General features: G+C 44.8%; 1 protein-coding gene across 3 annotated transcripts in view; it reads right to left on the bottom strand.

The window, feature by feature from the left end:
- Nucleotides 1-12,607, bottom strand: part of LOC147603046 (sulfite reductase [ferredoxin], chloroplastic-like) — a 29,432-nt gene that overhangs the window by 14,891 nt on the left and 1,934 nt on the right. For all 3 annotated transcript variants that reach the window (XM_086797452.1, XM_086797454.1, XM_086797453.1), the window contains one exon: nucleotides 9,856-10,641. In XM_086797452.1, coding sequence (XP_086653578.1) covers nucleotides 9,856-10,641 — 786 coding nt within the window. The remainder of the gene's footprint in view (nucleotides 1-9,855; nucleotides 10,642-12,607) is intronic.

Below are 12,607 nucleotides of genomic sequence, written 5' to 3'. Positions count from 1 at the left end.
CCAGATATACTTGGGTTTTCTTACTGAAGACCAAGGATGAGACTTTTCATCACTTCTATGATTGGAAAGCTAAGGTGGAAAAAGAGACCGGTCACTCGGTCAAGACTCTCAGGACCGATGGAGAGGGTGAGTTCACATTCCAAGAGTTTCAGCAATATTGCAAGACACATGGCATTCGGAGACAGCTTACTACATCATATACTCGATCACAGAATGGAGTTGCCGAGAGGAAGAATAGGACCATTATGGAGATGGCCCGTGCTATGCTTGAGCATTCTTCATTACCTCGACGTTTCTGATTGAGGTGGCTTCCACTGCTATCTACATTCAGAATAGGTCTCCTACTGAAGCTCTTCCCGGCGACCAAACTCCATATGAGGCTTTCCATGGTGAGACGCCCTCCGTTGTTCATTTCTGGATATTTGGGTGTACGGCGTATGTTCATGTGCCTAAGGAGCACCGCTCCAAGTTGAACTCAAAGTCTCAGCGCATGACTTTTCTCGGATACAGCACTATGTCCAAGGCATATCATCTTTATGATCCTCAGGCCGGTAAAGTTGTTGTGAGCCGTGATGTGGTGTGGTTCGAGCAGATCTGTACCTAGTTGGTATTATCAGACAGTTCATGATTCTGGGTTACGTGAGCTTCCTTCTGCTCCTTTGCCTCGTTCTCTTCGACGTTCTTCCAGAGTTACAGGGAAACAAATTCATGAGGGCAACATGTTTGTTAATTATGCTCTTATGTCTACAATCATTAATGGTCCTTCTAATCCCACTTCTCTAGACGAGGCTCTTTCACATGAGCCTTGGCGTCATGCTATGCAGGTAGAGCTGGATGCTATCGAACGGAATGGCACTTGGATTTTGGTGCCTCGGCCTCTGCAACGTAAGGTGATTGGTGTGCATTGGGTTTTCAAATCAAAGTTCCGAGCTGATGGCAGCTTGGACAAGTACAAGGTGAGGTTGGTTGCCAAGGGTTGTGCTCAACGCCTTTGTGTCGACTTCGTGAGACCTTCGCTCCGACGGCCCGGATGACTACCATTCGCACCTTTTCTTGCACTTGCAGGACATCATAGATGGTCTATTTTCCAAATGGACATCAAGTCGGCTTTCCTGAATGGAGAGCTTACACAGGAAGTTTATATTGATCAGCTGCCAGGATTTGTTGTTCCGAGCAAACAGGATCATGTGTGCCGGCTGAAGAAGCCTTTATATGGTCTAAAGCAGGCTCCGTGGGCTTGGTACCAGCGGATTGATGAGTTCTTTTAGAAGCTCGGCCTACGCCGTTCTCATGCAAATTCGAACCTTTATATCCTCCTTGAGAGGGGGTTGATTGTCATCATTGTGGTCTATGTTGATGACCTCATCTTTACAGGTTCTTATTCTGTGCGGATCCGTTGTGTTATGGATGCTTTGGAGATAGAGTTTGAGATTACGGATCTTGGCCTCTTGCATTACTTTCTTGGCTGTGAGATTTGGCAGACCTCAAAGGGCATTTTCTTCTCTCAGCAGAAGTACAGTCGGGAGATTCTCGACATATTTCAGATGACTGGGTGCAAACCAGTATCTCCTCCTATGGATATTGGTGAGAAGCTTTCTTCACTTGATGCTTCTCCCAGGACTGATCATGGAAAGTATCGGGTTCTCGTCGGTTGTTTGGTATGGTTGACCTACTCCTAATCGGACATATGCTTCGCAGTCAGTTTATTGAGTTCCTTCTCATCCAAACCCCGTCAGCAGCATTGGCGGTGTGCTCTTAGAGTTCTTCGGTACTTGCGTGGCACTCTGGATTTTGGCATCTTTTATGGCCAAGGACACACTCTTGTTGGATGGTCTGACTCGGACTGGGCTGGAGATCCAGATACGCGGCATTCGACCACTGGTTGTGTTTTTTCACTTGGGTCTGGAGCCATTTCTTGGAGCAATAAAAAGCAACCTATTGTGGCGCTTTCAGTTTGTTATGCTGCATGTGAGGCGATATGGTTGCGGAGATTATTGGAGGAGCTCGGCTGTCCTCCTACCGGATCTACTCTTCTTTGGTGTGACAATCAGAGTTGCATCGCCATTGCCAAGAACCCTGTGTTTCATGCTCGTACGAAACACATTGAGATTCAATATCACTATGTTCGTGAACGGGTTCTTGCTGGAGATTTGCATTTGGAGTATTGTCCTTCCGCGGAGAATGCTGCAGATTTGTTCACCAAGCCGGTTTCTCAGGCTTCCTTGGCTCCTCATCTTCGGATTCTCGGAGTTTGTTCAACATCAGGTGTGCTGAGAGGGGGATGTTAGCATATTCATCCCCAGATTTTGCTCTTTTATGGTGCCCATTTGGTCCCTTTTGCATGGCCCTTGCTTGTGGGCTGGCCACCCCTTTTTCTACTATTTTTATGGGATTTTTCCCAGCCTTTCTGGCATTTACCAGTCGGCCATGTCCAGTAGCTCCAGTCGGCCTGTTTTGCAACTCCAGTCGGCCAACATTCCCTTACGATAAATAGTGGGTGCTGGCCTCTCTTTTCTCATTCAGTCTTGTACATATTTTGCTCCCTCATTTACGAGACTATTTATGCCTCTTGCTTGGGACTGTTTTGCTTCAGTATATTCAGCATAGTTCTCTCCATATTTCTCTCTCTTGCACTCTCTGTTCAACACATTCTAGTGCCACTTTGCTTCCGCTCTGTGCACTCTTTCATGCATGACATGAAGATTGATTCCTTCTTTATTCGGACTGGATTTCAGAGATCGGTTGCAGATCCGAACCTGTATCTCTTTCGGGAACGCGGCATGGTCACGCTTATCATCCTTTATGTGGATGATCTCATTCTCACCGGCGGTCATGTGGAGCACATTGGAGTGACGAAGGCTGCCTTGTCAAAGGAGTTTGAGATGACCGATTTAGGCTTACTCCACTTCTTGGGATTAGAGATCTGGCAAACCCAGAGGGGGTTTTTCGTCTCTCAGCAGCGGTATGTTCATGAGTTGCTTGAGGCCTTTGGGATGGAGAACTGCAAGCCTATTACCTCGCCAATGGACCCGAACACAAAGTTAACCGTTACAGATCCTTGTGAGCCAGTTGATGTCTCGCAGTACCGGAAGTTGGTTGGTTCATTGAACTGGTTGCTGAGAACACCAGATTGGACTTGAGCTTCTCCGTGGGGCTGTTGAGCTCTTTTATGCAGACACCATTGAAGTCTCATTGGGACACAGGATTGCGGATCTTGCGGTATCTGCAGAGTACGAAGGATCTGGGACTCTTTACACAGGAGGGAATGGAGTTAAGCTCCAAGGTTGGAGTGACTCAGATTGGGGAGGAGATCCAGACACGAGGAGATCTACTTCAGGATACAGTTTTACCCTCGGCTTAGGAGCAGTTTCTTGGAGCAGCAAGAGGCAGCCAACTATTGCCCTTTCTTCGACAGAGGCAGAGTATCGGGCTGCTTGTGGTGCTGCTTGTGAGGTTGTATGGCTGCGGAGGCTGCTAGGCGAGATTGGGTTTCCACAGAGGGAGCCCACAGTCATCCAGTAGTGCGATAACCAGAGTTGTATAGCTATTGCTCGGAACCCGGTTTTCCATGCCCGGACCAAGCATATAGAGATACAGTATCACTTTGTACGTGAGAAGATCTTGGCTGGTGACATCTTGCTACTTTATTGTTCGACGGAGGACAATGCGACGGACCTCTTCACGAAGTCTCTACCTCAGGCTACGCTCAGGCGGCACTCCAGCTCCCTTGGGTTGGTTTCACAGCCAAGAGCTGAGAGGGAGTGTTAGAAGTCATCTCCTGTCTATATTCATACACCAGGGCCTCTGTTGCGGGTGTGCCCGTCCTGTATAAGGTGTTTTATCATTTTTCCACACTCCCCGTATTTTTCCCTATTTTTTTCCATTTTTCCTAGTGGTGGGGAGGGTTGCCAGAGGATGCCAGGAGCACTCCAGTGCTGGCCGACTACATGTTTATCAGTCGTGGGCTACTGGGCTGCTGGCCGACTGGAGTTTCTCAGTCGTGGGCACCTGTCTGCTGCCGACTGCATTTATGCAGTCGTGGGACCATTTTCAGCAGTCGTGGGCACTTCATATGCTGGCCGACTGCTCTTCCAGGGATGTATATATAGGCCCCTTGCTCCCACCACTTCCTCACTCAGTTTTTCTCAGGATCTTGTGTATAGAGAAGAGTTTACACACCTCTCTCTCTCTGTGTTTCTTGTGCTGTTTATTTTCTGCAGTCTACTTGCTCTTGTCTACCCAAGTTTGGTTATCATTTCCGCTGCATATTCTGACAGGATTATCCTCCAAGGGGTGATGTGAGAGTGCCAGACTCATTTCTCAAGAATGAAGACCAAGACAATGTTCAGACTCAGGGCAGGAATGGATTGGGGACTGGAGGGAACAGATGCATAGATCTTATTCAGAGGCAGAGTGGTTTTTGAGACGGGGCCGGGATTTCAGAGAAAAGGGTTGCCAGTGATGGATGGATGGCAGAGGGACTTCGGGAAAAGATGGGGATGATGCAATCATCCAAGAACAGATTGGATTCCAGTCATCAAGTTTAGCACAGGGGGATGTCATGTGCATGACATGCTCATGTACCTTCTCAGGGCATGACATGCTCATGTACCTTCTCAGGGCTAATCCACAAGGGGCAACCAATAAAAAGACCATTAGAATTAGGACATGGAACACAGAGTGCTGTTTGGCAGTGTGAGACTTGGAGAAGGGGCATGGAAAGGCATTGAAGGATGACCTGTCAACTGCGTTAGAATGCAAGAAAGGACAGTCGACTAAGACAAGTGTGGTCGGCTGTACAGGAACTATTGTCGGCTACTTACAGGGTGGTCGGCTGAACCAGAGGATAAGGTGGACAGCATGTGCATCATGGCACATGAAGAAGCCCAGTCGGGTAGTATTTAAAGACATTTAGTGTACTGTTGACTAGCCGACCAGCAGTCGGCCAATTTGCCGAGTCTTGATGAAGGCCTATAAATAGGCATGAAGGCTCCTCAATGTAATCATTCAACTCTTTATGAGTTGGGTCCTTAGGGTCCAAATTAGGACTAGACTTTTGGGTGTCTATCACCTTTTGTATGAAGGCAGCCTAGGGCTGCAGATTTAGGTACCTTTTTGTACCATCAGAATATACTGAATTTTCCAGCATCTCTCTCTCTCTACTCTCTCTTCATGTCTGCGTTTTGCATCAAATTGTTTCAAGTGGTGTTTAGGGCTGAAAGAAGACTCAGAGAGCTTTCCGCGTGTTACAGAATGTAAGCCCATTTCTACTCCGGTAGAACCAGGTGTACGGCTTACTATGCATGATATTGGAGAGCCTTTTGAGACCGGCATTTACAGCCAAGTAGTGGGATGCCTCATTTACTTGTGTAACACGAGGCCAGATATATCTTTTGGGGTGTCTTTGTTGAGCAAATTCATGCACAACCCAAGCACAAAGAATTGGCAAGCAATCAAACGCATTTTTCGTTATCTTCAAGGTACCCTGGATCTCGGTTTGTTCTATCCAGGGAAGCAGCTTGCAGCTTTATGCATACAGTGATTCAAATTGGGCTGGTGATTATGATACCAGGCAATCCACCAATGGGAATTGTTTTTTTCTTGGCAGTTCATGCATATCTTGGTTGACAAAAAGCAACCCACTATTGCCACATCTACTTGTGAGGCTGAGTCCACGGCAGTCTTCACAGCTACAGTAGATTGTGTATGGTTGAGTAGATTATTGGCTGATCTTTCGTGAGTGTCAGCAGCAGACACCCACCACCATTCTCACTCATAGCCAGAGTGCTATGGCCATGGCACGAAATCCCATATTTCATGCACGTACCAAGCACATTGAGATTCATTATCACTATGTCAGAGAGAGGTTACATGCAGGGGAGATCAGTTTATCTTATTGCCCTACACAGGATAATGTTGCAGATCTATTCACAAAGGCTTTATCTCGAGAAAAGTTTGAAGCTTTCCGCAAAGCTTCGGGCTTACTCTCATACAGAGAGTGATCTGCTACCTTGTACAGGTTCACACTTTCACTACAGGGGGGATTTGTAGGCATATGCTCACTTATGGTAGTGCTATGTGTGAACAGGGCTTAACCAACGGCACTTTAGTCTTTTCCCATGTGGTTTTTCCCCTTGGATATCAAGTGTGAAAGGACACTCTACATATAATATTTTGTACTTCTATATTATATGGATGTGACACACATGCAAGGGTTGACTTGCATTTTGTGGCTACCACACTTTTGGCTCTCTCTCTCTCTCTCTCTCTCTCTCTCTCTCTCTCTCTCTCTCTCATTTCTGTGTGAGCTTCTTCTTCTTGCACCTAACCCTAATGTGCAGGTTTCTCTGTGTGAGTTAATGTGCAGGTTTCTGTGTGTGTGAGTGTGTGAGTCCAACACCAACAAATGTGTCCTTGCCACATCGCTTCCATGGCAAAGCACCTTGGGGCCGATGCACGAATAATGACCCAAAAGTTGATGGAGAAGTTTATGAAGAATAAGTCGCGGGAGCCCATGATGAAACATTGTCAATGAAGTCAATGGGGCCCAAGATATAAGGCATGTGAATAAGCAGCATAAAAATGAGCCCTTATCTTTCTAAGGTTTAAAGCTTTTACGGTTTTTACCCTAAAATAAATAAAACTGTCTCTCTTTATTCTTCGTGGTGGCCGTGTTGGAGAGATGACGGCTGCAACAGTGACGGATACAAGGATGCCATGTAGGTGACAGAGCTGCAGTACCTGGTGGAGGCGGCAGTAGAGCATATGTGTGCTGGTCGCAAGGTTGCTAGAGGCGTCAGAGGCGTTTGGTACGAGGCGGGTATGGTGTGCGCCTTGAAAGACTCGTATTTTTTAGAGACGTTAGAGGCGTGTTATAGGTGTCTGTTATATATATATATATATATATATATATATATATATATATATATATATAGTGAGAGAGAGAGAGAGAGACTGGAGTGTGTATGTATGAGCCTTGAGGGAGGGAGAGAGAGGGTGTGTATGAGAGGGAGAGAGAGAGTGTGTGTGTGTGTGAGAAAGAAAGCTGTATTAAACGTCTGCAAAAGGCCAAAATGACCTATGAGACCAAAATAGTCCATCATCATCATCTGGATACATCATCAAGATTCAAGGGTACAAAGTAAAATGAAATGAACTGAAATGAACCGGTAGAGTATAGAGAGAGAACATCATCATCCTAGTGTGTTTGAAGTTTGAACTTTGAACTTTGGGTCTTGAGAAAGGCTTAAGGGAGGGAGGAGAGAATGAGGGAGAGAGTGTGTGTGTGAGAGGGGATGCCTTGGGCCCTTAAAGCCCCCGTCTAAAGACTCAAACCAGCAAAAATATCTCTCTCTCTCTCTCTCTCTCTCTCTATATATATATATATATATATATATAGATATAGATATAGATATATATATAGATATATATATATCTCTCTCTCTCTCTCTATATATATATATATATATATATATATAGATATAGATATAGATATATATATAGATATATATATATATCTATATATATATCTATATATATATATATATATATATATTTATATATTTATATATAGAGAGAGAGATATATATATATATATATATATATATATATATATATATATATTTTTGCTGGTTTGAGTCTTTAATATATATATATATTAATTTTTATTTTGGATGCCTCATTCAGGCAATCGTACGCCTCGTAACAACTATGGCTGGTCAAAGCTAGAGCAGGAACATGGTGCACAGCTACAAGTCGGCGAATAGCAATTACCAGCAGCAGGTTGACATGGCCTTATAATGTAGTTTTAAACCTTATATTCGCGTTAACGGGCCATGCCTAGGCAATGGGCAGGTGCAAAGCATCACTGAGAGGCAGACAGCGGCACTGGTGGCACCCGACAGAGCAACAGCATCGGCTCAAACAGACAACAGCCAGCAGAGCGTGTGCGTGGAAACGAGCAGAGGAAGTTGTAAGGCAGGTGTGCGAGAGAAGCGATCTGCAGAGGGATAGAGCACAGTGCTTGTGCACAACTCATCATCAGCGCTCGGCCCAAGTCCTTCCTGCCATAGGCCTTCTACGTGAGGCCTAAAGCGGCTGCCTTGGACTTTAACCCAAAGCCACTGTTGTGCACACGCCTTAGGCCACTTACATTAGGCCACAAAGGCAGCACCTGTGGCCTCATAGAGCCAGGACTATTTATAGCTGACTCTCGTGTGCGATAGAGCAGCCCATAGCTAGCCCATGTCACCACAATCAGCCTGCTGCGCCACGTGGAAAAATCAGAGCAAAGCATCACCTTCTTCATTCACAAAAAACATCCAAAAGCATTACGTTCTTCCCCTTATCAAAGAGAAATTTACGGTCAGCCTAAAAGCATGAGTCTACTACACAAGCTAAGCAAAAGCAAGAACAGCATACCCACTAGAATTACCGAAAATGAAGCTTGCTTGCACAACAATGCCTGAGTGGCTCCAATACCAACTGAGACTGCCTCTGCATCCCTGCACACAAAACACACAAAAGAACAAGACACGTGATCTGGCTGCTAGCCGCTCACCACCCAACCATAGCTCCTATGAAGCACCTCCAAGCCATGAGGTTAGGCCAACACTGCAACCCTGTCCAACACCCAACTACGGCATCCCATAATACCACCGCAGCCCACCTCCGAGGTGACGGCTTAGACCAAGGTCAAGGCCTCGCTTGGGTTATGATCCCCCTCCGAGGGATAGCCACTTACAAGCCCTCAACTCACTTACATAGGCCTGGGGATCCAATAATCGCATTATTAGTATTTATAGGCTTTCACACCATCCCCCACCCATAAGTGACCATGAGTCACTTATACGCGTCCCCATTCTGGGCCAGGCGAGGCATAAACCTAGCCTCACATAATCACCCCAGCTGTTATGACCCATGAAGCCATATCAGCTACGGACCATCAAGCACTACAATCTGGATAGACTCTTGGGAGCAAAATTCTTCAAGGGCCCTTCAATGGAACCATTTGCAAAAGGTTTCCCAAATCGTGGTTAGAGAACACCATTATACCACTCCAAAAGGCAGAGTACCTGATGAATTTACAAAAGTAGTGCACCATCATGGTTGGACATTGATGGCTAAGGTTTTTGGATTAGCCTTAAGAGGCATACCTCAATGATTGAACACGGAAAAAAGGGGTGTGGGCAGGCGGCTTTCAGCAAAAGACCATATCATCAGCCCCCAAGACATTATCCAGGCAGCCAAACATGGAGGGGAGATGCTGTATTGCTGCTTAGTCAACTTCCGCAAAGTGTTCAACAGTCTCACGACCAAGGTTGACCAGTAGACTACAACAATGACAAGTGGAGAAGGTCATTTGGGCTACAATAACACTGTGAAAGCAGATAACTGGTCAGGACAAGGATTCTGAGAAATGCAGAGCACTTTCAGAATTGCCCACTTTCTCCCACGCTCTGTGGGTTACACATAGATGAGCTTGCAGACTTCGTTAATATATTGGATGTTGAGAAGGATCTACACTAGCAGAGACAATGTTCTCTGTTCTCTTTTATACTGATGATGATGTCCTCTTGTCACATTCAGCAAAAGGATTACAAAGACACCTGCACTACAGTCCTTTTGCAAAGGCAAGGACTTGAAAGTTAGCCTTAGCAAAACAAAGATCATGGTAGTATGAGCAATAGAGGACTGTTAAAATAAAAATTTACTGTTGAGGAGATGGTAAAAGCTTACACTTACTAGAAGGTAGGTTTTAAGAAATCCAATAAATTATTGGACTACTGCAAGTATATTTGAAAGAAAATGTTACTTTAAGAAGAAAATGGCATAAATTAAAATCTTGTTACTTACATAAATATCAAAGCCTTTGGGCTCTCCATCATCATCACAAAGGGTGACCAATCCCACATCATTTGTCAAGATATCAACAGAATTGTCCTTTGGTACTGTCACAGCTACCTTAAACTTTCGAGGGAGAAACTGAGTCCCATAGATTGGTTCAGGTGAGCCCTCAAAATTTGTGCCATGGGAGTTATCATTGCGAGCTTCGATTACATCCGGTGGCTCTGCTGACATGATCTTCTCCCCATCAACCCAGAGGTCATAGTATGAACCAGCTTGAGGGGCTAAAAGTGCAGCTATTTTATCAGCAGTTTCCTGTGCAAACAGATAATCTTTCCTTGTGAAAGGGGCAGGAGGAGCCAAGACATTGCGGTTCAGATCACCACAGGCTCCAAGTGTTGAGCCCATGTTCTTTATGATCGTACTCATAACAATCTTCAGGTTCTGTTTCAAAACCCCATGGAGCTGAAACGTCTGCCGCGTGGTCAAGCGCAGAGTTCCAATCCCAAACTGATCAGCAAGCTCATCCATCACTAGATAAAGTTTGTTGGAAACCTTCCCAGATGGTTGCTTGGTTCTCAGCATGAATTGGTATGACTTTCCTCCTACCCTGTCTTCTCTGTTATCTTGCTGATAGCTTCCATGGAACTTGATCAACTGGACTGCTGATTCATTTATATTGGGAGCCTCAGTTTGCAACTCATCCTGTAAAGGATATCGCAAGTAATTGCTTTGCTCCTTGATGATCTCTACTTTGCTACGCTTGGGAGGGAAAGATGTGGGCGGCTTGACTGGCTGTAAAATATCATTGAAAATTTGTATCAGAAATGAGTTTTTGTATTAGTAACAAAATTTGCAACCAAAGAATATTATCCTTCTAATTGTTTTGCCGTTTAAATTTAAAATATAGACTATAATCATTTATAAGAGAAATTGTTAACATAGTAAGATTCAACTTCCATAGAAAGTGTATAAGTCAAACGATTGAGGACAACAGACGTGTGAGAGTCAATATAAGAGGAGATGACAGAATGGACTAATTCCCTACAAACTGCACTGGACACCAAGCGGATGGAGAAACCTGAGTTGATGGCTAATGTCAATGGCCTTTCCAGGTCCATTCCCCCCATATCTGTGAACACCAGTCTAACAACCATCGTGCCGTGGTGAATTTCTTGTCATTTTCATAGCCTCCTCTACCGTCTCTCTACCATTTATGCTTCCTCCCTCCTGATTCTCTCATCCCACAACAAAAGGCTAAAACTGGTGGTGGCCGTTATATCTCGTGGCTTCAAAATCATGGTACAGATGCAGTAGAAGGGTTGGATCTCCATCCTTCCTTCTCACCTGTCAACCATTATTCTCCTATCTATGACGTGCTCGGACTGAAAACAGAGATGACGCTGTCCTTACCTGTCCTCTAAAGAGACAACTGCTCTTCCAACCAAGCTCGCCCACCATGCCCTCATTTTTTGAGTGTCAAGGGAGTTCACCTAACCCCAAAGATTGGAAGGACAGGCCTCTGTGATGTGAAAAACGCTTTAGTGCTCCACCAGCCTCTTTTTACCTTGGGCATGGTCTTCCATTTGGCAGTCTTCTTTTATTTTGCAAGAAAATAAGGCTGTCAATCAAACCAGAGAGTGGAAAGTCCATTTACTGTCCAAGCATGTGGTTTGGGCCATGGCCAAGGCCTTGCTTGGTTCTAAGGGAATGTGCACTTTTTAGCTGATAACTCACTTATATAGTGCTTGGGCTATAAATACAGCAAGAAAGCACACTTATTAATAAATAAGCCCTTTCATACTAACCCATGCCTAAAGTGCTCATAAGTCACTTGATACATGTTGCATCCCCATCCATCACAACCTTTTAATATAAGCCTAGCCTCATATAGTCTGCCGGCCGTGTTATGACGTTTGGGGACAAAACACCTTGTCATTGGCCATTAATGTACTAACAGCCTCACCCACACTCCCCTTGAAGCCCTTTAAACTCCCTTAGAGAAAAAGAAGCACGTTAAAAGCCAGCTGCATCCCTTAATATCCACTCTCACCAATGAATTTCCAATAACCAAGGTGCTGCCCCTCAACCTCCACCTGTCACCTATGAGAAAAGATCTCATGTCATGTCAGAGAACACAAATATGTGGTGTGACCAACTTCACACTCACATGCAAGATTTTTGCATACAAAAATAATGTTCGCGATTACACAACAAAAGCAATGGACAATAAACCAAATTTCACTATTGAATAACCCTGCTAATACATTGGGGCAGTACCATTCCCCCATACCAATGGGCACAAAACATGCCCAAACTAGCAAACTTTATGCTGCAAACTCACTCCCACACAACTACAAAAACTGCACTTTCTCCATAACCTCCATAAAAACCATGATTCTAGTGTGCTCACACTGGACACAGACATTCCATAAGCTGTAAATCTGCAACAGATTACCAAAACATCTTATCTCAGGTCCAAACCAGGATATCAGGTATCCAGGCTGCTCAAATATGGCTGTTCCTCATAGAGGGGGCTTTACGAGCTTTACGAACATAAGCCAGCCTGATCTCCAGCACAACATACAGAGGGTGGAGCATTGATTTCCAACACACTCCCCTCATATGACAGCTATGTCGAATAGCAATTATGAGATGTTCATCAAGAACAAGACCCACAGCAAGGATACAATCCTTAAAAATAAATTGATACTGTTATCAAAAAGGAAAGATGACCACTAAGTACATCATAAGTTTGGAA

The sequence above is a fragment of the Cibotium barometz genome, chromosome 65, assembly GCF_041138505.1.
Source record: "Cibotium barometz isolate CiBa-2024 chromosome 65, ASM4113850v1, whole genome shotgun sequence".
Lineage (NCBI taxonomy): Eukaryota > Viridiplantae > Streptophyta > Polypodiopsida > Cyatheales > Cibotiaceae > Cibotium > Cibotium barometz.
Note: the sequence above shows the minus strand (reverse complement) of the source record. Positions and strands in the feature narration are given on the sequence as shown.